Here is a 25375-nt window from a genome sequence, read left to right on the forward strand (position 1 = left end):
TTCCCCCAATAACACAGATACAGCAGCCTCATTTGTTTTGTTACTTTATTGAAAGTGGCAGATCCCTTTCAATGTTTTTGAAAACTTAAACCCATTGTTTTTGAATACTGGGTGAAGGGGGTGGGGATTGTTTCCTTTAGAAAGTTTCCTCGTTACACTGCAGAGCGTGTGAGGAACAACACAGGTACCTTTTCAACACCGTTTGCTACTGCTGTGAACAGCAACTTTAAAAGCAGCAGGGGCCCTTGTGCTGGCCTGCAGCCTCTGCCTTCCCCCTCTCCAAGCCTCCTGTCTGTACATTAACTTCTCCTCCTGAGGGAAAAGTGGGTTTGTTCTGTTCTTCCTAACTGCAAGCTCTGAGCTGGCTCTCACCACAGAACACTGCTCTGCATCAGAGAGCCAACAGCAGCACCTCTTCTCTACTGTACAAGTTCATAGTGTTGCTGAGCCTGGCTTTATCCATCAGGATAAATAAAGAACAGTCATAAGGTAAAGAACACCCTACACCAGGAGCAGGGAACGTGTGGTCCCCCTGAGCTACTTGCAGCCCAGCACTTCAAATCTGCAGGTCTGAATCTAAGTACCAAAAACCAAGCCTTGTTTCTAACCAAGTGGCCTGTCATTATAAAAATGCTGAACAGCTCCAGCCTTTGTTCTCAGTGGCTCTGGGGTGAGCCATATCATCCACACACAAACACCCAGACAGAAAGAGCTGGGTAACTGAGTTCTTGCTGACTTCATGGCAATCTCTTCTCAGTTAGACAGCAGCTCTCTAAGCAACCAGCTATCAGGGGTTATTCTCCTAAGTTCATTTTTCTAGACCTTTAAAATGTAGATTTAAGATCTGTGTGCTTACCTGAATTAAAGATTTGCTTTATAAACCAGTATGATACAGAAAGCAAAGCTCCTGGGGATGGCTCTGCTGGGATACTTTGAGCAGCTAACACAGCAGTGGATGCTGTAGTATCTCTGCTACCAAACACCACCCCAGCCTGTCAGCTGGAGCAGGGCCCTGGCTGCAGTCAGTCTGGATCCCAGGCTGAAGGAGGAGCCACAAAGGGAAGGCTGACAAGGAGAGGGATGCCTAGAGCAGCTTTTGGGAGTCCCCAGCCCTACCACACTGCTGCGAGCCATCCAGCTTATGTCTTCATGTAGAGCACAGGTTCGTGCATCAAAAGCTGCTAGGTAGTGTCCCTCTGCCCTGTGAACCAAAGCCCTGCTGACCTCTGTGCTGTGTTCTCCCCACTCCCCTTTTTAACCCTTCAGCTCCCTGTGGGCCTGCCCAGCTCAGACCAGCACTGCCCAGCCTGCCTGTCAGCTGCTTCAGCTGCCAGGAGCACCAAGGACAGAACTCCACAGCTCCCACAGCAAATACACCCCTTTGCCTCCTGCTCCCTGCAGACCCAAGGCAGGTTCTGCTGTTGCTTGAAGTAGATGAAGTAAGGCCTAACACAAAATAATGTCCCAGAGCCAAAAAAAGAACAATCAGCAAACCCATCCTCCTATGAAATGACAGGCTGGGCAAGAGCAACTGTGTATCAGCTCAGCTGCTGCAGCACTGCAAAGTGTTCTTACTTGTGTGTGAGGGGCTTGAAGTGATCCTCCAGAACAACTGCAGAGCTGCTCTGACTCTCCCAGAGGCCCTAAATGCCTGGAGAGCTTCCCAACATCCCTGCACTCACAGAAGACTGCTCACAAACACTTCTTTAGGAAGGGCAGGAGAATAAACCCATCAGACTTGCCTGTGAAACATCTATCAATGGAAGAGAATCTCCCTTTTTCCAGCAGCCAGGCATTTACCAGAAACAAGCTGTGAATCAAACCAAGCCAAAATGGACACATCCATTGTAGGAAAACAATTAAAAACTGCATTGATTACATTGTAAAAACAATTAGACCACCCATCTCGGGTTCTGCAAAAGGTCTAAATTTGTACTTGCATTGCAAACCCCATCCTGGGTTATCATGGAAACATGGCTAACATGAAGGCTCTGAAATGTCCTGGGGTCCATCACAATGTCACATCCAACAGATGGTGGTCTGGATTAGAGATGTAGTTCTCATGAAGCTGGAAAAAATCCTTCCCCCCTGGCAGCAGCAGCAGCAGGGAAGGTGAGTGTCAGCGGGCAGAGGTCAGGTGGTTCCGACTGTGTGAAAACCTGCAAGGAAGAGTGAACAAGGGACACAGTGAACAAGGGACACTGCTCAGTGCTGCTGGGGGAAGGAGCCAGGCTGCTGGGTCTGTCCCCACTGCCACTGCCAGGTTTTGCAGTCCTGACAGACAAAACCAGCACTTTTAACAGAAAGCCAAGGTGGTTTGACGCTTCTTCAGGCTTTCACGATTCAGTTTCAACCTAGTAAGAAGTTTTCAGCACTAATGTTTTATGGTAAGAAAGCAAGCAGGTCTTTGAGGTTTTGCAAGCCCCTCAAAAAAACAACTATCTTGTGTTTCTGCCCTGTGCAGCAGTGTCATTTCTAGGCTGACAGAAGGGAATGATGCTGGAACCTGTCTGCAGTCACCCACACACGTGGGCCTCCTGCTCACTCTACCTGACCACCAGCCAGCCTGCTGGTCTGGTTGCCACAGTGGTGATCAAAGGCTGGATACAATCTTGGACACCTTCTCCAACCTAAATTATTCTCTTCTATTCAATAGGTACTTGAGTTACAGGGCACAAACCCACCAGAAAGAAATGCTTAGAAAGCCAAAGTTCAAGGGTGTAAAGACTGTATAGTTTGGGTTGTGTTTATAGGGGCAGCCTGAGCACAGAACAGCTTCTTCTGGTATGGTAGAACACTTCCAGCCTGTTAACCAGGGAGGAGTCAAATGTTAAGTTCCTCTCATGGTAAGGAAAGAGTGAGATTTAGGGTAGCCTGCTGTGAAAGGGAGAAAAGCCAAATTCATGTTAAATAAAACTTGGTAAATCTGTGACCAGGTTAGCTGTGCTGGTACCTGCAGCACATGGATGTGACTGGACTTGGCCAGCAATGGAGCCAGGTTTGACCCAGCAAAGAACTAAATTCTACCAGACTACATTCCTTCACTGGTTTAATAAATAATTCTTGCAGGAAAAGTACACTTTTGTGTACACCTAAAGGTGGGCAAGCAGTGACTAGCTGCACGTAGTGCTTTAAAGCACATTCCTTGCAATGAAACAGGTATTTATTAACAGAAACTTTCTATCCCAGAAGCAATCCCAGTAAGATTTTGCAGTCCTTGCTGGCTGGGTAATGGGACCAGCAGGACACCATGTGTACACAGATAAATGTGCAAAATGAAAGTGAACAGCAGCATCTTCCTGTGCCCTCCAACATACACCTACACTACAGAAAGCTGTCCAGCATGAGGAAAGGCTTCTGAGGCACAGGAACTGTTGCCATTACATGCAAGCAGTTAGAAGAAGTGCCACAGGAGCTGGGAAGGCACTTTTGTCTATGTGGACTTCGCACAGGAGCTGCCTGGTTCAGTGCCAGCTCCACCCCAGCTCAGCCTCAGGCACTCCTCACCTTTGGACCCGCTCCACCATGTGTGCTATCAGTTTGTCAGAGATGCCTGGGCAGGACTCCTCAGCCAAGCTGAAGGCATTCTCCAGCTCCTCCATGGCTCCCACGTTGCCTCCAGTCTGCTTGTGCTTATCTTTGAGCTGCAACCCAGAAACAGGGCATTAGGTCCTCATTTTGTTGCAGGAAGCACAAGTCAAGAAGTGCAGCATTGACATTAAGACCCTTTCCAACTCCACCAGGGTGTAGGAGGGCACCCACACTCCACTTAAAGGAACCAAAAAGAGCTCATTTGTAGGTCAGCAAGGTAGAAGTCCAGTGGGGTTCAAATTTGCCTCCAGGTACTAATGGCAATCAAAGCCCTTACCTAACAGGATGCATTCTTAAACTAACTAAATGTTGTAAGGAATGGACCAACAGCCCTGAAAACTCATCACAGCACAAAGAACTCCAGGTGTATCTGAAGCAGTACAATCACCTTGGCTGCTAATGACAGCCCAGCACACAGACACACACACAGGCTCACAGGCAGGATGGGCAGAATATATCAGGAGATAGTTACCACCACTTTTAACAGCCACAAAAAGTCTTGAGTTGCTTCTAGTGACTGGGAGGCCAAGGCAGCAAACTGCCACATCAGAGATCCTGAGCCCCTTGGCCTCCAACACTCCTCTCTAAGAGAGCTTTACCCAGGGGGCAGGGGAAGAAAGTCCACACACCAAGACCTCCACACACAGCACCCACATCAGTTCACATCTCTCATGGTCACTGCACTCCAGCTAGACCTCTACCTGCACAAGTTTCCAGTTGTTAACTTGAAATACCCACAGCTGTGTTGAGAGGGAACCTGACAGGTCACTGGTGCTGAGCCTGAAGGAGTTTGTTGTTGGAAATCCTACATTTCCACCCCAGCAGCAGTTCCTCACCTTCTTTCCACAAGCTGCTGATATGACAGCCCCTTCCCCAGGGCACCATCACACAAGGAGCTGAACAACAATCAAGCATCCTGCTGAACAAGCAATATCTGGTCCAGTTCAATTAAGCTCTCATTAGGCCCTGCTAATTAAAGGGCTTTACATAAGCCTTGCAGTTCTTTCCCTCAATTCCAGGATCAGCCTTCCCTGTTGCTGGAGCTCACCTGTTCTCAGAAAGCAGAACAATGTGAATGCTAATCCCCAGCAGCAGTCATTCCTGTGCACCAAGTCCCTGCTGGGAACAAACAGTTCCCAGCCAAAAAGGGCCACTGCCCCCTCAGTGGGGCACCTGTTCCCTGCCACAAAGCTGTGGGAGCAACCCACACACACCTCTGCTCAGTCAGAGTGGCAGGGGCATGGAGGGTGACTCAGTTACTCCTCAAGGATACAGATTTCTTAGGCCAAAAAGAGTTGTGATGCCAAAGCCAAGGATTTGATGTGTACCTGCCAAAGGCTGCCTCACTCTGAATAAGCACAGGGTCTGTCCTGGAGGTAAGGAGTCAGTTTATCATCAGCCTTTGATGCCAAGCCCCTGAGCTTCAGCCTGCCCAGCAGCCTGTGATGGGAGCAGTGTGTGCTGGGCTGTCTCTTCCCACTGCAGAAGAGCTCTCTGGAGGCTTGCAGGAGTTAGAGCACTGCACTGAGCTCAACCTTACCAGGCCCAAAAGTCATTTTACCTCCCTACTCCACAATGCTTCCATATTTGCAGCTGTGCACAGCTGTTAATGACTCCTCACGAGCTGTTCTCAGTGTTAACATCCAGCAACACACATGCAGGGAAGGCAGGTGACAGATTATTACAAAGAACATCTCAGTCACAAAGCCCAGCTTAAGCCCCTTTAGGAAATGAGGGGATCAAACCTAGCTGGTTTAAGATGCAATCATACACAATGAGGAGGACAAAGTTCTCAGTTCTACTTTCCTACCAATACCAAAGAATAACACATACAACCAGCAGAGAAGCAGATTTCCAACCTAGAGAAGTTTTCTTTCAAGCCCCCTCTACTGCACACAAAAGCCAGGTTATTTCTGAGACTGCCCAGAACCCTTCCTGCTCCTAATTTTCCTCAGTGAGATTTTCAGAGCCAGCAAAATCTAATCAAAGGAAAGGGGGATCAAAAAACTGGGGCAAGGGAATCAAACCAGCAGAAATGAAATGCCCAAGAAGCCACTTCCTGCCTGGAACTGGTGCAGCAAGGTGAGTAAGGAAAAGCACAAAATGCATTTACAGCCACAGCCCTGAGCACTCTGCCCCAGGAGGCTCCTAAACTGAACAGAGACCCAGACATCAGTGACTGTGTTTCACAAACAAACTGCATCAAAAACCAACACGGTTTTAATGTGGCTTCATCTCATAGCTCTAGGCCTACAAGAGCCAGGTCAGTGGCCTCTCGCTCTGACCTCTGAAAGTCAAGGCCTGTGGAGCACAGAGAGGCAGGTTAGATAAACTCCCAATTTCCAAAGCAGAGTGGTGTCAAGAGCCTGCTTTTCAGAATGACCTCTGGTGCCTGCCATGCAGCAAACCCTCCTTCCACAGAGCAGTAGACCTGAGAAAAGAGAGTTAAGTCCAGAAACTATTCCTGGAAAAAGCACAGCTCTCTGCTGGGCCATGCCATCAGGATCCAGAAGAGGAATTCCTCAGGACCAGAGAAAGGCTGTCTGTCACCAGCATCTCAAGAACAGAAACCTGACATGCAGCACCTAACTCATTTCCTTCAAAGCAAAATCTCCATTCCTGCCACTCTGCTGGAAAGAGCAACCAGAGCTCATAGCCAGCAGCCCCCTAATGATTATCCTCCTCTTCCCTGACAACATCACCCAGCTGGGAAGGTGAGCTGTCACCTCTGTGCTGATACAGACACCATCCTGTCATTAATGGCAGCTCTTACTCCAACTCCACATCCCCACCCAGACCACAAGGCAGGGGAACTGGCTGTGTTCTCCAAATACATTTTCTCTGCCTGCCTTCTAGAAGCTAGGTGGCAGGGAACTCCTTGGTCTTGGCATTCTACCAACAGCAGTCTGTTCAGATCAAGAAATGGTCTAGTAACCAGCAAAGCCAATTCCTGCTCTAACCCACCTACCTTCCCCTGAGTAACTCTGCTGTGGACATGCACAGTGACAAGTCTGCTCTAACAAGAGCTGCACTTCAGCCACAGACATCAGAGTCTGGAGCTGCCCAGGCATCAGCAAGCCTAAGATGCAGGCAAGAGACAGATACTCCTCTATCAGCTCCTCAAGAGAGCACAGATTACCAGAAGGGTAATGCCTTTCTTTCACAAACACAAGTGTTTTCAGGAGGACAGGCCAGGGACACACTCACTTTCCCCACATATGGTCTAGCCCTCTGAACTGGTACAAATGCTTCAGAGTCCCTTAACCCTAGACACCTCTCCATACCTCCCTTCTCCAAATCCTTCCCATTTACTTATCTATGTCAGGTATCTCTTCATCTCCAACCAGCAGAGACACCAAGAAGCCTCTACTCACCTCCCCAAAAACTGGGTGAACAAGTGTGGAGAGACACTGTGACCGTGGTTGCCTCTTGATGGGCTCAGTAGGCTGGAAAGCAACAGGAGAAGTTACAAGCACAGGCAAAAGCTGTGCAAAGGCACATGAAGTACTCAGCCTTTGGTGAATTCACAGCACCTCGACAGCAATCCCATCACCAGATCTTGGGAAAGCCACAAATCACAGAACCCTGATGATGTGGAAGAGGCAACTCTGGAGCACCAGCCCTTGGTGCCAGACTGAAGTAAATTTCAGACAGAAGAGGAGGGCCTGGTGGCTTCCCCAAGACACCCAAAAGCTCACGTTAGTTCAGTCCACTTCAGAAAGACCAGACAGCACACAGACCTTCTGGGAACCATGAAGAGCCATTCCTTTGTGCAGCTTGCTCAAGGAATTGGGACGAATGGTTGGTGGGAATGTCCAGATTGGACCCTGGTCTCCATCCTCTGCATCTCCATCACTGCAAATGAAAAGGGGAAAGTCAAGACAAAGCTTCAGCTCCATACATTGGGGGTTTGCCCACACTTTCCCAGAATCACAAGTTCTCCCCACCCAACTGCCATATTGCTGCATGCCTTCAGGTTTTTCTCTATCCCAGAAAAAATTCTGAAGAGAAACCACTTCAGTCTCTACGACACCTATAGAGCATCAAAGAGATCTGAGCTAACTACTGCATCACGTTTCCAAATCACCACATCACCTCTCTGATCCAGCCAGCCTGAAGTTTCTAGTGCTAGTTAAATTTAGAATTTCAAGACAACCCAAGTTCACAATGTGAGGGACTAGACTTAGATGCCATAAGCCAATTTTCCTGAGTGCTTGGTCACTTGAGTGCTGCCAGGTGAAGAGCAGCTCTGTGACACCATTCTGGCAATGAAGTCCCCTTTCCCCACCCAAAGCCCATAACTTGACTGTCCTGCATGGCAGTGCAAACATTTACCCCTGAGTACACATCCAGACCAACACAGCTCTCGCCACAGTTCCTAAAGCCTGGAGCTCTTGTAGCTAATGAAGGGTGCATAAAATACAGGCAACGAGAGCCCTGTTCTACTGGTTACACACAGATAATATTTTGTGTCAGTACTCTGACTCCTTACACCCAGCAAAGAGGCTCCACAGGCTAGGACCGGAACAGAGTCCCAGAGAAAAGGAGGTAACAGCCTGGCTCTTCAGGCAGCACTCCCACAAACAAAAGCTCCAAGGTTAAGATCTCAGGTGGGAAAAGGACCTGAGCTGTTTGCAGTAGGCTACCCTGGGGCAAGCAGGGCAGCAGGGGCAGCCTCCATGCAAAGCATGCACGTACATATCAGAGTCACCAGAACTGGAATCCTCCCCATGGCCCTCTGACTTCCAGCGTTTGAAGCGATCGATCAGCTCCATGAGGAACGAGGTTTTCTTGGTGTAGCGTGTGATGAACTTGTGCTTCAGCAATTCTTTAGCTGTCGGCCTCTGGAGCAGATAAGGAAAGCATGTCACATCTAACCATCTCTGCACACTGAACACACAGCTCACTGACTTCTACTGGAGTCACAGAATATCCTGAGCTGGAAGGGATGCACAAGGATCATCAAAACCAGCTCCTGGCTCTGCTCAGGACAGCCTCCAATCCCCAACAAAGTCCCTGAGAGTGTTATCTAAATACTCCTTGAACTCTTGGCCATGACCACAGCCCTCAGGAGCTTGTTCCAGTGCCCAACCAGCCTCTGGGGGAAAAGCTTTTTCCTAATATCCAACCTAAACCTTCCCTGACACAGCCTCATGCCATTCCCTTAGGTCCCACTGCTGGTCATCAGAGAGAAGTGATCAGTGCTCTCCCCTCCATGTTTCCTCATGAGGAAGTCCAGCTCATGTGTCCGTCCTGTAAGCTCAGCAATTCTCTCTCTCTGCAATTCTGGAACCTTCCTGTTGAAGGCATTTATTACCTCTGCTGGCCTTTACCCAAATTCACAGGTGGGCACTAATACTCACAAATCTAGGATCCTTATTGAGGCAGGCTTCCACAAACTCCTTGAAGGGCTTGCTGTGGTGACCCTCAAGTGTTGGAGGGTTGTTTTTGGGGATCAAGAAGAGAACCCTCATAGGATGCAAATCAGAATTTGGAGGCTCTCCCTTTGCTAGTTCAATGGCTGTAATCCCAAGGGACCAGATGTCTGCCTGGAAAAGAGAAGAAAAAGAACACAGAACAGCAAGGAACAACTCTACAACATGAAAGCACAGTTTCAGGACAGATAATCACGTAAATCAGATGAGGCATTTCATGTCTAATACACAAACTTCTCCAGCAGACTCTGCATCGTAACAGAAAAGAATAATTCCTGCAGTAAGCAGCACTTCCAATCCCTGTTTCTATCCTAGCACCACCTCATGTATAGTAGCCCCAAGCAGCAATCCTCCTGCTCCCAGCTCACCTTGAAGTCATAAGCAGACTGTTTGATGACCTCTGGTGCCATCCAGAAGGGAGTCCCCACAAAGGTGTTTCTCTTGATTTGGGTGTCTGTCAGCTGTCCAGCCACCCCAAAGTCAGCCAGTTTCACATCTCCTTGTTCTGAGAGCAGCACATTGGCAGCTGTATGCACAAATAAGCAATTAAGTCTGCTGGCCTCTCAATCACCTCCAGCCCACACAGAACTGAATACTGGGAAGAGCCCTCCTGGGGGATCCTCCTTCCTCCCAGTGATAACCCTCAGCCTGGATTTCCAGCTTCAGACCCATTCTCATGCTTTAAACTCCACTGGGTAACATGGAACAAGCTATGAACTTTGTTGGATCAGAAGGGGAATATTGCTAAGGTAGGAGCAGGGAGTAGATGTGAAGGACCACACCAGAAACTGAATGTGACTCCTGGCCATACAGAGAAGGGAGGGTAACACAGTCTCTAATGCTCTTGATTTTTTTTCTAGAGTAGCATTCAGCACAGGTTAAATAGCAGATCCTTCCAAAGAGCTCAAGGCCCATTCTTGTACTAGCTCCCACTCACTCATAGGACTGTAGCATTGTGCAAGTTTGGGAATGGGGGGTTCATTCTGAGACCCTACCTAACAACTTTCAGCATTTCCCCACCATTGGCAGCCAACAGCCCAATACTTTCAGTGTTAGAAACATGCAGTCTCACATACACAACAAAATCTTTTCTCCCAATCTCCCTGCATGAGGTTTCTGTGCCCTGACTGCTCACACCCTCTCCTGCAGTGGTTGGAGCAGTGAGCATCTGGCCCAGCTCCACAGCTCTGTCCCTCCATCCTCCTGCAGAACTTTGATGCCCTGGGCTTGCTGGGACACTGCTCCTTGAGAGGCAGATGCCAGCTCTCTCTACACCACACGTGGCCAGTGACTATAAAAAACATCAACAGGATAAGCTGACACAAGCTGCCCTGATTTTCTAGGGCTGTGAACCCTGCATGAGGACAGCTCACTCCTGCTGTGAGCTACAACCACAATAACCAGCACACACACCCTTGAGGTCCAGCAGAAAAGCAAATGTCCAGACACAAGTCAGCTAATATCTGAGCATGCCTTTCATTGGCTCCTTCACTTCAGCTCCCTGACTTGTCCAAACTCTAAGTGCCAGAGGAGAGCTACAGATCCTCACTGCTACTCTAAACCCTTAAGACATGAAAAGCATGAGTTGTATTACAGTGACAAGCATCAGATTCAGAAAACAGCAACCCAACAAGATAAGCAGCACTGAGAAAAAGTCTTTGAAACCTTGCAGATTATGGTGAATAAAATACCTCTGAGTATTATGTTACTAGCATCCATTACAAGAAAGGGAGCTGAGCTCTTCAATCTTACCTTTGATGTCTCTGTGGATCTTCCTCTCTGAATGTAAATAATCCAAACCCTTTAGGATTTCTCTCAGGATAGTAGCTATATAAGTCTCCTCCAGTGGTCCTGGCTTCAGCTGACAAAAGGCAGAAAGATGACTTAAAAGAGGGTGACTGATGCCTTGGATTTTCCAGGCTTTGTTTGTTACTTGGAAACCTTGGCCAAGCAGGTTGTACTCAGCAGGAAGCACCTTCTTGCACACCTGATTTAGGTGCCACAAGCAGAATGCTGGTGTTTGCACCTGGCAGCATTCAATGGAAAAACTTTGGGGGATTTTCTGCTAGTCTATGAGTCTGTTAAAGGCTGCCCAAACAAGGAGCAGTTAATTTCCCACTTTGGCCTGGAAACATACTGGCCAACAAAACATTTTAACAGTTTCTCTTGTTTGGGTCTCTCTGCCAGCATGCAAGTACTGAATTTCAGCCCCTGAGATATCAACCCTCAGGCTGTGGAGTACTGCATCAAAGCTCTTCTCCTTTCCATCAGTTCTCCCCTAACCAAGTCCTACCTACTCAGTGCAACAACTGAGCTTCTGACACTCAGATAACTTCTGCTGATGACAGCTCCCCCCCACACCTTCCTCCAAGCCACTGTAGGCTCAGCAGTTTTCCCTACATCATTAGTTACCTCTCTGGAAAAATGGGCATTATTGTCCTAAAGAGAAGAGAAAAATTTTGTGACAGAACACAGTGCAGTGCACCTTCACCTATGGGTAAATTCTGCATCTGTATTCTCAGCATTTGGGGTAACTTAATCACAGACCATGTCTTTACTGAGCTATGCAAGCACTGAGCAATACCATGACTCTAGGTGAAGTATAGATTTGCACTGCTCAAAACCTGTGCTCACTTTTCACTTCACTGGCTCTTTCCATCATACAGCAGCACAGCATGCTGAACAACAGGGCTGGGACAGCTGAGCTCCATGAAAACATTCCCTCAGTCCTGGGATAAGCATAACCAACAATCAACATGTCTGTCCTGCACTGCTTACCCCTTGGGCACAGGGCTGCCTAAATGATGGAATGTGGCAAGTGAGTGTTTGCCTTATGGGCATTTCCCAAACCAAGTCTTCAGTCAGTATTTTTCATAGTCCAGAACTTGCCACTTACTCACCAAATCCAGGGCAGAACCTCCTCCCAGGTACTCCATGATTATCCACAGCTTAGTGCCCTGCAAGCAAGAGCACAAATCAAGAGCAAAGCCAGTAATAAAAGCAGACAGAAAAGTGAGACACCCACGAGGCAGCAAGATACAAGATAGTCCTGTACACAATCCAAGAGATGCTGCCCACTGCAGCTCTCAGGGGCTTAAGGAAGGAGCCCCAAGCTCCCTCTTTTCTGCTGACACAGCATTACCTGCCTCCAGCACATTTCTAACTCTCAGTCTGCAGTTTCACCTGGGCAAGTGCCCCTAGAGGCACCAGACTGCCCAGCCCACAGATAAGCTAATTCCCAGGCTGTAGCCCTTTAACATCTCTCCAACAGCTCACCCAGCATAAATCCTTCTTGGCAATGCAGGGGAGCACTGCAGCCTTTGATCTCATTAACAGAGCTGCCAGCATGGAGGGCACAATCAGCAAGACACTCTTATTCCTCAGAGAAGAGATTCCATGTGAGGTTCCAGAGTCCCAACAAAAAATAAGCAGCAGGTCCATGAAACTACAGCAGAATGCTGAGAAAAAGAATTATGGCCTTTAAAAAATAAAGGAGGAATATTCAGGACCTGAAGAGCTCAGGAACTGTTTGCTGCAGACCCACTGTGATATTCACCTCCAGCAGCCAGCATGCATAGGGCACTTCTGATCAACACTGCTTCCATCAGGGATTCCTAAACCTGCTCTCAGTGGAAGCAATATTAGTACTCTTCCCTAGACTCAGTTCATATACTTTTCACCATTTCTGATGACATGTGAAATGAATGAGTTTCAATCTCCTCTTTTTTTTCAGAGGCATAAATCCCTCAGTGGTACTGCCTTAAGACTGTGCTATTCTGGAAAAGTATTCCATCAACTTTCTTTCCAGAATTGTCAGATCAGGGAAAGTTCAGTCTTCAACAAATAACTTGCTCTCCAGTGAAGTGCCCTGCTCTTGGTACCACGAAGTACAGGGCACCTCATTTCCATGTGCTTAACAAGTGCCTTAAAGCCCAGTCTACTATCAAGTGCACATCAATGCACTGAGCAGAGCCACCACTGTTCCTGCTGCAATGCTGCCACTCACACGTCACTTTGCAGTGCCATGTGCCACCATCCACAGAGCAGCCCTCCCTGTCACCATCATATTTTCTGAAAAATCTTCTTTGCCCAGGATTCTTCTCCTGGGAAGCTGAGAAGCCTCAGAGGAAAAGGAAAACAATATTATCTCATTTGTTTCTCCTACGTTTTGCTGCTTTGGAATGTGGTTTGGAGATTGGTTTCATGTGAATTGTTTTTACTTAATGACCAATCAGTGCCAAGCTGTGTCAGATTCTGGAGAGAGTCACAAGTTTTTCATTATCATCTTTTAGCCTTCTATAAGTATCCATTCTCTATTCTTTAGTATAGTTTAGTATAGCATTCTTTAATATAATATAGATCATAAAATAATAAATTAGCCTTCTAAGAACATGAAGTCAGATTCATCTTTCCTCCCCATGACAGGGGACCCCGAAAATACAACATCTCCCCATTCCCAAACTACTGGCAAGGAACCACCCTGCTTTGTCCTACCTTCAAGTAGGAGCCATAGTACCGGGTGATGTAGGGGCTGTCACACTGGCTGAGCACAGTGATCTCCTGCTGAATGTCCTCAATCTCATCCTCAGCCTCCTCCAGATCAATGATCTTGATAGCAACCACTTCCTTGGTGCGGTTGTCGATGCCTTTGTACACTTCCCCAAAGGATCCCTTGCCGATCCGCTCCAGCTTGGTGAACAGCTCCTCAGGATCCACCCTGGAGTGCTAAACCATGAAGCAGACATGGGTAAGTTCCCAGGCTGCAGGGCACCACACATACCCATACAGCTCATCTCCATATCTGTGCAGCTACTATGTTGATAAATTCATCTGAAACTCATGTATCTTAAACAGTCTTAGAAACTTAGCACAGAATATATCCAAGATTAGAACTGAAGAAACCTTTTCCACAGGCTTTCCAACCCTGCAGACCACAGTGGGACAGGGCTGCTCAGCTGCAGGCACCAACTGGTGCCAAAGCAGCTCCATGAGCTAGCATGTGTTCACACTTCAATACAGACCATCAAGGGGTACCAGAACCACTCTTCTCCTGGAGATCTGATAAAAAATGGGCACAAGCAAGAAGCCATAAAAATGTTTCCTTAGTTAGCCTTCCTGCACTCAAAGACTGAAATTATTAGAAAGATCTGCACCCTTCCCTACTTGTCTGGAGGGTGAAATATTACAGTAATATGAATTCACATTTACTGTCTCTGCTGCAGCCTGATTTCCAGGCAGCTCCCAGCCCAGCTCTCCTCGGATGTTTGCAGATGGAGCCTCACATCTTTTGGAAGGTCAGCAGCAAGGAGGAGGCAGGAGAGCAAAATGGACATTCCATCTTCCTGAGCTGCTTTTCTGTACCAGCCTCTTCTCTAGCTGGCACCCTCAGATGCAAAGGCAAATAGCATCTCCTTCATTAGATAAGCACATCAACTAGGCAGTTACTAACAGAGAAATACTGACTTTTTAACAGCAGCTGCACAGTGAATTCTTTACTAAGGTATGGGTAAGAAAGGGAATAAATCACAGTCACTTTCTCATGGTATTTAATTCAGTCCACCTGCACACCAGGAGGTCCTTCATGCTACTAAAATGCTCTTTGTGATTAGGTTTTCTGCCTTTTTTTTTAATAGCTTGAAAAAAAAAACCTGGAAAATATGGCCTGACCTTAGGAAGCAGCCAAGCCATTAGAAGGAATTTTCCACACCCAGAACTTTTCAGTCTCACCTCCAACACATCACCCAGTGAGAGTGCTCTCTCACAAGGGCCTTGAGTTGGCACATTTTATCAGAGAACACAGAGGCTGCCTTTTTCCATCTCACACCAGGTTCTAGCAGCAGGCCATCACTGAGCAGCCCAAGGTGTTGCTTAATGATTAAGCCAGGCTGTCATCACAGGTTGTTTGCCTTCTGTGCATTGCTGTAAGCCAGGCCCAGGTGAGTTTTACAGGCAGCTCACTCAACAGGATTTCCACACAAACTCCAGCCCAAGATATAGAAGGATAACCAAATATCCTTTTGCATCCATAGCAACACCCAAACAGGCTGTACTTGGAACAAATGCACTGGAAACAGACTAGAAGGGATGTTCAGAGATAAGAACTGGAGATGCATAGCAGAGACTGGAGAGAAGGAGGTGGGGGGAAGAGGATCTGAGCTTGAGAAATGTTAGGGGGCAACATGAGAATGATGACCACTGGCAGGAAGAACAGTCTGACTACACCAGGCTCACTACAGACCAAGAAGAGATTCCACCTGTTGATTTGCCTCTCGGAGGAAGGGGCAAAAAAGTGCCCCAGACGTGACTGTGCACAGTGACCTACTGCACCCTAAAAATGCCTATCAACACATCAGCCACTCCCACACATCAGGGAGAAGGGAGAGAAAGAGGATCATCTCCTAGAAGCACCTGCTCAGCTCAGAAAAGAAACACTACCCACATGAATACTGCAGGGAAGCAAACCTTCATGAAAACATTCCTCCCCTCCCATGTAACTTTTCCATGAGGTAAGAAATAGCAAAGTGGAAGTAACTGCTTCCCCCTCAGCTTGCTAGGGCACATCAGAGAGTCAGGACTGATTTCTTCAGATCAAGACATCAAACATAAGAGCATTGGCTGTGGCAGGCAGCTTTAGGGACAACCACCACTTTATGTGGCAGGCTCTGTAATCATGGATAGCTTTGTAAACAAGCTTCCAGACCTGGATGTTGGTTTATCCTGTTTTCTACAGAACAAAGAAGTTCAGGTAGGTGTGGTGAAGGAGACAAAGCTTCTGACAAGCACACAGAAATTTTGCCCAAGGGACTCGGGAAAACCATGTAACTGATGGGCAGGTGAGACAGGCCCAGCCCCATTAGGGTGGAAACATGAGGACTGTTTGTTTGTTTATAGGTACTGGATTTACCTTCCCAATACTGACCTGGAAATGCTTTAGAGCTCACAGGTGACAGGGCAAGAGTCTGACTCTGTGGAGGGCCTGAGGATGAACATCCCTTGATGCACTGGCCAAAACTGCAGAAACCAAACCCAGCAACAGAAAGAACCCAGGGAGCCAGCACAGGGGTGCTGAGGTGTACAGAGTCATTCCAGCCACAGTTACACTGTTACACACCAGATACTGCTGGAGGAGCACAGTCTGCTCATGAATTTCTTCCCTTTCTGTAAGCAGGGAGGAGGAAACAGGCCCATCTCCAATTCAAGCAGGTCAATGTCTGCTCAAGAGCACACCTTGTGAACTACCATTGTGGACACCACAGAAGAAACTGCCAGGTGGCATTTTCAGCAACTCTGAACTTCCACAACAAACTAAGACGTCCTGTCTGCAGGACATTGTTCAAAAGCCCTTGCCCGTTAAAAAAAAAAATCCAGTTTGAGACACCACATGGTGACCTGCGCTGATAAACAAAAATGCTCAGATCTGTGGGCATAAAAGCCTCAGCACTCATCAGACAGCAGCACAAATGCAGTTGCATCAAGAATGGAGAGCTATGGAGCTGCACTGCTCTGTGCAGGAGAGAGAAGGAATGCACTCCATGAGCCTGACTCTCCCCTTCCCCAACGCACCTGCACAGCACCACGGTGAGAGCTGTAACAAGCACCAACCCTCCCTCTCCAAAACATGATTTATGTCAGTACCAGTCATCTTGTTAGAGAACCACTCTGGCTGGAAATCTTCTGGAATTGCAGCACTACAAACACACCTGGAAAACTTCATTAGCAGGAAGCAACAGAATCCTGATGAAGTGCTTTATACCTGCTTAAACAAGCATAGATAACCTGAAGCAGATTAGGACCTGTCACCTTTGCAACTGCTCACCAGCTTGAGTTCTTCCCATTTTTCTTCCACATTTATCAGAGCTGAAAAATGGATCTCCAGGTCAGCAGCAGCTGCTCCTTATTCTACTACTGCATGTAAAGCTGTTAAGGGATGATCACTACATTGTAACTTTTTCCTTGGCTGACTGCTTGTTACACAGCAGCTCTGAAGCAAAAAGCCTCCTGCTGTTCCTCTCCACTGAGAGCAGTCAGGCACTAGAGATGGCTCAGGCAGGCCTGGGCAGGCTTTGGAGGGAGAGCACACAATGCACCAGCTCAGTTGCAAGTGCAGGAAGGCAGTAAGTATGACAGGGATGATGACAATTTCCTGGTAATGTGCTCCACTTCTGCCCTCTGGGATCCAATCTCACAGCACAGGAAAGAAGGATGCTCTGTCCTGACAGGTGTGGGAGTGTTTGCCATCCTGACTGATGATACCATGTTTTAAAACAGACCAACTCACTGCAGCCACCAGCCACTAGGAATTGCAGTGTGTTATGAGACAAGCCTGGCAGTAACACCAGCTGCTTCATGGGGAAAGAATGGTTTTGGCAGCTCTGCCACCTCCAGCTGCTGAGACATGATAGCCACAGTCTTTGAGAAGATGTGGATAAGTACCAGAGAAGAAGGGTAAGTATCTGTCCTCATTTCAAAGCTACTGCCTGAAAAGATAAGCTGCATATTGGGAACAGAGGCAAACACCATTTGAAGCAGCTGAAGATCTTCTCCCACGGCCACGTCCAGCTGGGTCTTACTCTCAAAATATTCAAGAGCAAGAATCCCGCCTGCATTTGTTGCAAAAAAAAAAAAACACTGAGGGGTGCTTAAACTCTTTTGGAAATGACAACTCCGTAATCTGGAGCAGGTTGGAACTGGAATCACTGTTCTATATGGGAGAGCTCTGTAAGAGAAGATTGCCAAGGCCACAATACTTCATGAGCTGAAGCTGACCAGGAACATTGCAACTTCAAAGGGTTTATGTGGAACCACAGCCACATTTGGTGTTATTTCTGACTGCAGCACTTTCCAACCAGCCAAACAAACAAACACAATTTTGCTCTGCCAAACACAGTGGAAGAAGGAAGCTGGTTTCAACAGAACTCCTCTGCTCTTCTCTTTCCCTCACTGCCTCCTCTGCTCCCCAACTTCCCACCCAGCATGATGAACACTCACCTCTGAGCTACCAACAGTCTCATTGGTGAAACCAGCTTTGTATCTGGAGCCTTTTGAAAGCTTCCCTGTCAATATGAAATCTGTGCACAGGCTCAGCAGCTGCCAAAGCCTGGGACAGTTTTGAATTTCTGGAGTATAGAAAAGAGGGAGGTTTGTGTTCAACACTTGGAAACACTGTTTGTCTGAAACTCCCAACTCTCTTCACGGACAGTATTCTTTTGCTTCAGGAGATGGAGCGTTATGTAGCCAAAAAAACCTAAATGGCTTCTCCAAGGTCAGATAAGGAACAACAAATCCAGAAAGAGAGAACAAATCAGAGCTTTAAACATAGTAACTAACACAAATACATCCCCTGGCAGATAGAGCTTCAGACCAAGACCAGAGGCCTGCAGTGCTGTTTGTTCACAGCTCAAGGGAGCCAAGGAAAGAGAGCAGACAAGCAGTTGAGGCAGGGAAATGGCAGCACAGAGGCAGAGCAGCCTGGGCAGTGGCCTAAGGTAACTCTGCCCATCAGAACTGAGAATCAAAAACAAGACAAGCCTCTGACAGCCCAATGCAAGTCTTAATCTCTTGATTTTCACAGCACCTCCCACTGCTCCCTAAATCCCAGGGAAGAAAACTTCAGGCCAGCTCCTACTGCCCTCCCAGCAAGCCTCAGTTACACCAGGGATTCCTGAAAAGACTGGAGGAATGGACAACACAGATTGGCTTTCTATTCCAAGACCAGACAGTCATGGGATGACAGGGTCTGAGAATGCCTATCATTTCCATAATAAATTCAGAGCTGAAACCACCTAGAATGCTGATAAGCTTCATGAGTGAATGCTGTGTACAAAAAAAAAGCTTCAGAGCAGCCTCCTCTGCAGCTACAGGACTGTTTTCAGCCCTAATCAGACAGTATCCTTCCCTTTCTCTCCCTGTACAGTGATTCAGCCAGGCATTATATTTACATTTAATTCCACACACACTTTGGGGAAACAGTTGATGTGAAAGACAGCATGCAAATCAGGTGCATTGCGAATCAATTTTAAATCAGTAAAGGTTCAGAGAAAGCATTAGCTCAAACCACTAAAGCTTTTAGTAATTCTACACCTAGGAGCAGAACAAAATAATGCCCCAAAACATGATTTAAGAAGACCTGTGCTCAGTATTGATTATCTGCCAATAATCAAACACACATCACAACCAAATTCAGAAGGAAGATGCAAGGCAATACTATTAATGTGGTTTAGCTTTTAGTCCCAAATCCTGGCATCATCTTTTCACACTCCTCTTATGAAAATGTCATCACAACAGCAACATTTAACCACATCCATGGAGGCTGAGATCTCTTGGAAGAGTTATGACCCAATATCAAATATCACTGCCTCTTATGCAGCAAGGTTACAAGCACCATTTCTCTGAGACTAATGCCAGGAACACTTTAGAAAGGTATGTAGGGCCAGCATACACTGTTTTTCTATTCCCATTTCAAGACTTCCCCTTCCAAAAATGCTCAGAAAGCAAATGACTCCTGTCTCCCTAAAAAGAACACACTTAATCCCAGAGAAAGGCTCCATAGTGGGTGAAGAATTCACTTTCTGTATGGCTGGCAACACAACACTATCAGCCCAACACCAGGTATAGAGTCAGGCACAGGTCAATCAGCTAACAGGAGTAAGCTGAGACCTGTGCAAAAGAGATAAAGAGTGGCAAAAAGTGATTTTCTGGTTATTTGTTTGAAACCCTTATATCAAGAGCAAACAGCACTACATAAACCCTTGAAGAGGGTTTTAAAACAAACTTTTAATCACCACTTACCTGGCTAGCAAATTCTCTTAGGTGAGCCATGCCTATAGGATGGGGTATTTTGCAAAATCAGGGAGGATTAGGATGTTGCAGCACAGCAGGAAAGTGATGATTCCTCCACTGGTCAACTGTGACAAGCAAGAATACAGAGCTCTCAAGTGAGGTTCTTGGAAGCTGGCTCACTCCCCTGAAGAGTTACCTGCATCTTTTTTCTCTCCTTGATCTGAAGTGCTCCTTGAACCTGCCAGCATGTTCTAAGTACGCTAGGCCCTCCTTGCACACCGCATTTCTCAATTCTTTACAGAAATGCTTTCCAGATGTAATAAGGAACCTCACACTAATGTTACACACTGACCAAGTCCCAGGCTCCATTTTCCCTGCCATCACCCCAGCACGCTCCCCAGTATTACAGCTAACCCCACAGTTCTATTGCCTCACCACCACTCCCAGCATCTTCCCCAGCATCATCCTCAGACAGTCCTTTTCTCCTGCTCCTCCTCGGCAATCCCCTCACTGGGAGCACTCCTCTGCTCCCACTGTTCCTGCTACAGCCACTGGCAAAGCTCAGATGCTCAGCACACACCTTCCTCTTCAGGGAACACTAACCCTGCACCGCACACCATCCTCTTCAGGGAGCCCCAGCCCTGCACCTCACGCCATCCTCTTCAGGGAACACCATTCCTGCACCTCACGCCATCCTCTTCAGGGAACACCATCCCTGCACCTTACACCATCCTCTTCAGGGAACACCATCCCTGCACCTTACACCATCCTCTTCAGGGAACACTAACACTGCACCTCTCACCTTCCTCTTCATGGAGCCCCAGCCCTGCACCTCACACCTTCCCCTTCAGGGAGCCCCAGCCCTGCCCCGGCCGCTCCCCACCTCTGTTCTCCTCAGCGGCCCTTCCCTCCCTGCACCCCCGCGACAGCTGAGTCCCAACCCAGCCCGGCCCCTCGGCCCGGCCCTCTCCTGGGCCCCGGAGCCCAGCATCCCCCGTCGCGGTGCGGCCGCACAGCTGCCCTCTACCCCCACTCCCGTCACGGACACCTCGTCCCGCCTCACACCTCAGAGATCTCCCCCCTCCCGCGTTCCCCTCGCCATCATGGGCTACTCAGCGCGCCCCGCCCGGCACCCTCACAGTCCCTCTGTGGCTCATCGCCGCAGGCCCGCCCGGCCCTGGGCGCCGCCGCACCTACGGGCAGCGCGGCGCCGCCGTCGGGAGCGCCATGCCGGGCCCTGGCGCACGGAGCCGCCGCCGCCCCGGGCTGCCCCGCGACACCAGGCGCGGCGGGGGGGGAGGAGCGCCGGGCCGGGCGCAACAACACGGCGCGGCGGAGGGGGCGGCCGCGCCGCGCGGCACGCCGGGAGATGTAGTTTTCACGCCGCGCCACCCGGCAGTCGGACCGAGTCCCTGGACTGCAATACCCAGAATGCGGCGCGCGCAGCGGCGGGGCGGAGCCGCAGGGCGGGGCGGCGGCGCGGGGGTGGCTGGGGTGGGGAGTCCTGAGGCGCGGGGGGCGGGCGCTGCCCGGCCCGGCGGCTCCGCAGCCCCCGCGCACTGGCGGGACAGCCGCTCTTGTGCTCCCAGCCCGGCCTCACGGGGCTTTCCTCTCGCCAGCCCTCACGGAACAGTGCCCGGGAGCCCCCGGGTGACGGCAGGCAGGCCCGCCCTCAGCTGTTCTGCCCGCTGCTCGTCGTGAGGGTGAGGGGCTGTCCCCTGCCGGTGCCGCCGGGGGAGGCGGGAGGAGGAGAGCCGAGGGGACCGGAGCTCCCTCACGGGCTCGTCCTCACCCTTAGCGGGGAGTTTTCCTCCACGTGCTGTTGTGTCAGTGACTGATTCACGTTTTTCAAAGGAAGGAAAAAAAACAACCCAATTTTCTTAGCTTCTTGCCAGGTAGCTTTAAGGATGTCCTGCATTGAGCAAACCAGGCACAGGTTTTCCTGTGGTGTCGACACACAAAGCCTTTATCACAACCGGCTGCTTCTGATGGGGAGCTGGTGCTGCTCTGAAGCACAGGTGAGCTGTAGCAAGAGGAGCAACCCTGGTGTGAAAAATGCGTGGTTTATGATTGGCTTTTCGCAAATATTAAAAGGAATACTGTGTGTGTTATGTTAGAAAGTTATGCTGTATTAATTTTCTTAAGTAGTGTGTTAAATATAGTTTTAGGTTATAATATAATGTTAAAATAGAAACTATGCTATCTCGGTACTCAAACCGAGATAGCAGCCACAGGACACCTCAATCTTTCAGAGAAAAAGAATTTATTGCTCCATTATCAGGAGAAATGAACTTCTTCCTGGCTTGCTCAGCTCTGAAGACGCCGTCAGGATTCAGAGGAAGAAGTTGACAATGACCAGACAGAATCCCGTGTTTGAATGGAATTTCTGCACCATGTATGAGGTGTATGAATATGCAACAGGCTGTTGTTTTAAGGGTTAATCCTCTGTTAATGTGTGTCCTTTTTCAGGCTTATATTGCCCAGAAAAGGTACCTGGACTGTCTGTAACTCTTTGTTTTTATTGTCTCATATTGTCCTAATCCCAACTGTTCAAATTTTTTCTTACTCTAATTATATATTTATTTTTATAACCATTTTATTACTATTAAACTTTTAAAATTCTATAAACAAGTGATTGGCATTTTTCACACCTGGGGCTGTCTCTGCATGGACAGATGGGTCTGGCAGCAGCCAGCAGCTCCCCCACGTTCCTCTTATTCCCTCCTGCATTGCCTCCCCCATCCATCTCCCTTCTCTTTGTTTCCCTGCTCAAATCCACCAGCACTTTGAGGTACCTGAGTGAAAGCATCAAATAGAGAGAGTACAGGTATCAAAAGCTCCTGCAGTGAGATTCTGGCTTTGTATTTAAATCAGCTGTGCCTCACTGGAAGGTCTGCACAAAGATCCTGCATGTAGGATCTTAGGGTTGCTGGAGCTGTGAGTTCATATCTGCAGGTCCAGCCTTCTAGCCCCTCAAAATCAGACCCTCTTGTCTCATAAACAGCCCTATTTCGACATGATGCCTTCACTATTCCAGCAGGGCACCTTTCCTTAGGAGATCTGTGAACAGACAGAAACCAAAGCTTCATGTGAAGCAGGAAAGCAAGGAGAGTGAAGTTCTGCTCTGGTTCCACTGCAGCAAGGGCCAAGGGGTGAACTGTTCTCTGAGTCCCTGTGTATGTTACTTAATTCGACCCCAATGCCTCAGCTCTCCACCTCTTGTCACATTAATTTCAGTCCTTAATTCAGCCACTGTTGGCATGAGGCCAAAGGGCAGAAGTCTTATGTTAATTCATGTGTTATTAAGTCTGAACATACACACAGGAGCAGCAATTAATTTGTTTTGTCAGTTCAGGGTAAGTCTTTCATAAGGGTGATTGTCGTGTGGGGTTAGCATGGCAATTCCTGCTGAAATTCCTAAAGCTGCCTCAGGGGCACAGGACACAGAGGGGTTAAAATGTGGGCTGGTGTTTTTCCTCATCTACTTTGTAGCCTGTCGCTCCATGGATGGGGCAGGAGAGACTGTGTGTGGGATTTTGGTCTGGCCACCACCTGGAGGAAACCATTTATGGATCGGTAGCTGGTCACTTTGGACCCTTTGGTCGGGTATTTTTGGACAAGCTGGGGTACAGGGCCTGGAGATGATTGCTCTGTTGTCAGGCAGCTGTTTCTGAGCCTGTTTTGTGGGGAGAAGATTCTTCATGTGCTCAGAAGAATGCAGAAACAAATGCTGACCCTGGGGAAGCAGGTGTCCCTGACTTCTCCAGGGTTATCCATGGCATGTTTGCATCCATCATCACCTCCATTTGATTTCCAAAATGTATCAACCGGAGCCAAAGTCTTGCTCCCTGGTTTTCAGTCAGTGATGTATTCCCAGCAGGCTAGTTCTCTCTTTTTTTTTTCCTAATCTATTTTAACATCAGCAATTGTGACTCCAGAACAATCATACTACAAGTCGTGGATGTGTATGAAGAGGTTTTGGAAGCCAGCCTGGTTTGCTCTGTGATAGCGCCAGCAGATGGCAACAGCGCCCTGCAGCCCCGGCTCCTTCCTTGCAGCGCCCTCTCGGTCCCTTGCAACAAAGGCTGCGCTGCTCCTGCCAGATCCCTGCTGCTCTGCCTCTTCTCCTGCCAGATCCCCGCAGCTCTGCCGCTGCTCATCCCTTTCCTGAGCGGGTCATGCAGCCTTCGCGCCGCTGCATCAAGCGCTGCTCCAAGCCCGGAGCTCCAAGCGGCTCACCCAGCCTGGAAGCCGACACCTCCCTTCCAAAGGAGGGAGTAGGAGGGTGGGTGGTGGAAATCCTGTGCCTGGATCTCTGTCCTGGGACTCTGAGCTTTCCTGCTGTGTGAGTGGGGTCAAATCTGGTTCAGTTTGTTCTGTCTACCCTGGGCACCAACGTTAAAAATTCAGCACGGTGAGGGTAAACCAGCAGAGAGTGGAGTGTATCTTGGAGGGACAATAACTGTGCAGGGAGATGGGTACAGCCACCAGGTGACTGGGGACATGGTGGCTGGCTGATATCACCTTAGCTTTGGAGTCACTAAAGAACATGTCAGAGGGGTTGGAACGAGGTGACTTTTGAGGTCCCTTTTCCAACCCAAACCATTCTATGATTCTATGATCATTTGCAGCAGCAGCTTAGGCACCTTGAGCCTTGAGAGCCCTGAGAAGTGGTAGCACTTTCCTAGCATAAACAGAGCGTGGAACAGAGTGGTTAGCCCGAGAGCTGGGTGTTAAGTGCTCTCCCTAAAGGTAGAATTACTTAGCAGGATAGATGGGGGTCAAACTTCCCTGTAAAATGTGCTGCAAGAACAGCTCTCTTGGTGCTGTGGTGCTTGTTTGGAGAGGAGCTATTTCTGGCTCCTTTTGGATACCAAGAGGCTGGAGTGGTTTGTGACTGGAGTGGTTTGTGACTGGAGTGGTATTGAGGAGAGCATGATGTGGAATAGGAGCACTATTGCTGCATTATGCAGTTAAACACTACTGCTATAGGAACAGAAGGCAAGTTATCTTCTTGACAAGAGGATCCTTTTGAATCTGTCATGCTTCCAGGGCATATGGCTTTGCCCAGTGCAAAGTGGAGCCTTCAAGCCCTGGGAAAGAATGCACTTGTACAGAAAGAAGAAAGAATTGGCAGTTTTACTCTTTGCTGTGGATTGTAGTTTTTGTCTGGACTTGGTCCCTGAGCTTTTGTAGAGCAGATGCTAGCCAAATTCATGCCAAAACAGTCTCTGCCTGAGCTTGCAAGCTACATAGACAATTTTAAGCGGGGATGTTCTCCATAGTCACCTTTCTTTTTGGCGAGGACTTTGAAGAGCAGCAGTCCCTTACCTGAATTCAAAGGAAACTAGGAGCAGAGAGCACTCTGAATCTAAATTGCTCCTTCCTTTGGTGTAAAGCATAGGACATTAGTTCTGCTCTATTTGGGTGCATCACAGCTATTGATAAGTATAAAATGATTGTGTTGTTTTGGCAGTAATGTCCTCCTCCAGGCCTTAAATGGTGCTCACTGTAGGAAAGCCAGGGAGAATTCAAAAAGAAATCCATACCCTTACAAGACAGATCAGTCT

At 48.4% G+C, this 25375-nt stretch overlaps 1 protein-coding gene across 3 annotated transcripts; it reads right to left on the reverse strand.

The window, feature by feature from the left end:
- Nucleotides 1–45: 45 nt before the first annotated feature.
- Nucleotides 46–21106, reverse strand: STK25 (serine/threonine kinase 25). Of its 3 annotated transcripts, none has more exons than XM_084211923.1 (12): nucleotides 20999–21106; nucleotides 19815–19930; nucleotides 13521–13751; nucleotides 11927–11983; nucleotides 10779–10887; nucleotides 9395–9552; nucleotides 8955–9140; nucleotides 8290–8435; nucleotides 7332–7446; nucleotides 6966–7037; nucleotides 3508–3644; nucleotides 46–2159 (listed from the first exon to the last, which is right to left on the reverse strand). In XM_084211923.1, exons 2-12 carry the CDS (start codon nucleotides 19842–19844, stop codon nucleotides 2120–2122), a joined length of 1281 nt encoding a protein of 426 aa, XP_084068049.1. In that variant the 5' UTR covers nucleotides 19845–19930; nucleotides 20999–21106; the 3' UTR covers nucleotides 46–2119. The 3 variants fall into 3 exon arrangements, with proteins under 3 accessions (XP_084068049.1, XP_084068050.1, XP_084068051.1); XM_084211924.1 differs by having other exon boundaries at nucleotides 21003–21089; XM_084211925.1 differs by having other exon boundaries at nucleotides 20945–21081.
- Nucleotides 21107–25375: the final 4269 nt, after the last annotated feature.

The sequence above is a fragment of the Fringilla coelebs genome (genome assembly GCF_963513975.1).
Source record: "Fringilla coelebs genome assembly, chromosome: 10".
NCBI lineage: Eukaryota > Metazoa > Chordata > Aves > Passeriformes > Fringillidae > Fringilla > Fringilla coelebs.

Coding starts and splice junctions, on each gene's coding strand:
- STK25 (XM_084211923.1), bottom strand. CDS start 19,844: ATGGCTCACCTAAGAGAATTTGCTAGCCAG. Junction 13,752..19,814: donor TAAGAGAATTTGCTAGCCAG/GTAAGTGGTGAT, acceptor TTCATGGTTTAG/CACTCCAGGGTGGATCCTGA. Junction 10,888..11,926: donor GAGGTTCTGCCCTGGATTTG/GTGAGTAAGTGG, acceptor GCCTTTTGTCAG/CTGAAGCCAGGACCACTGGA.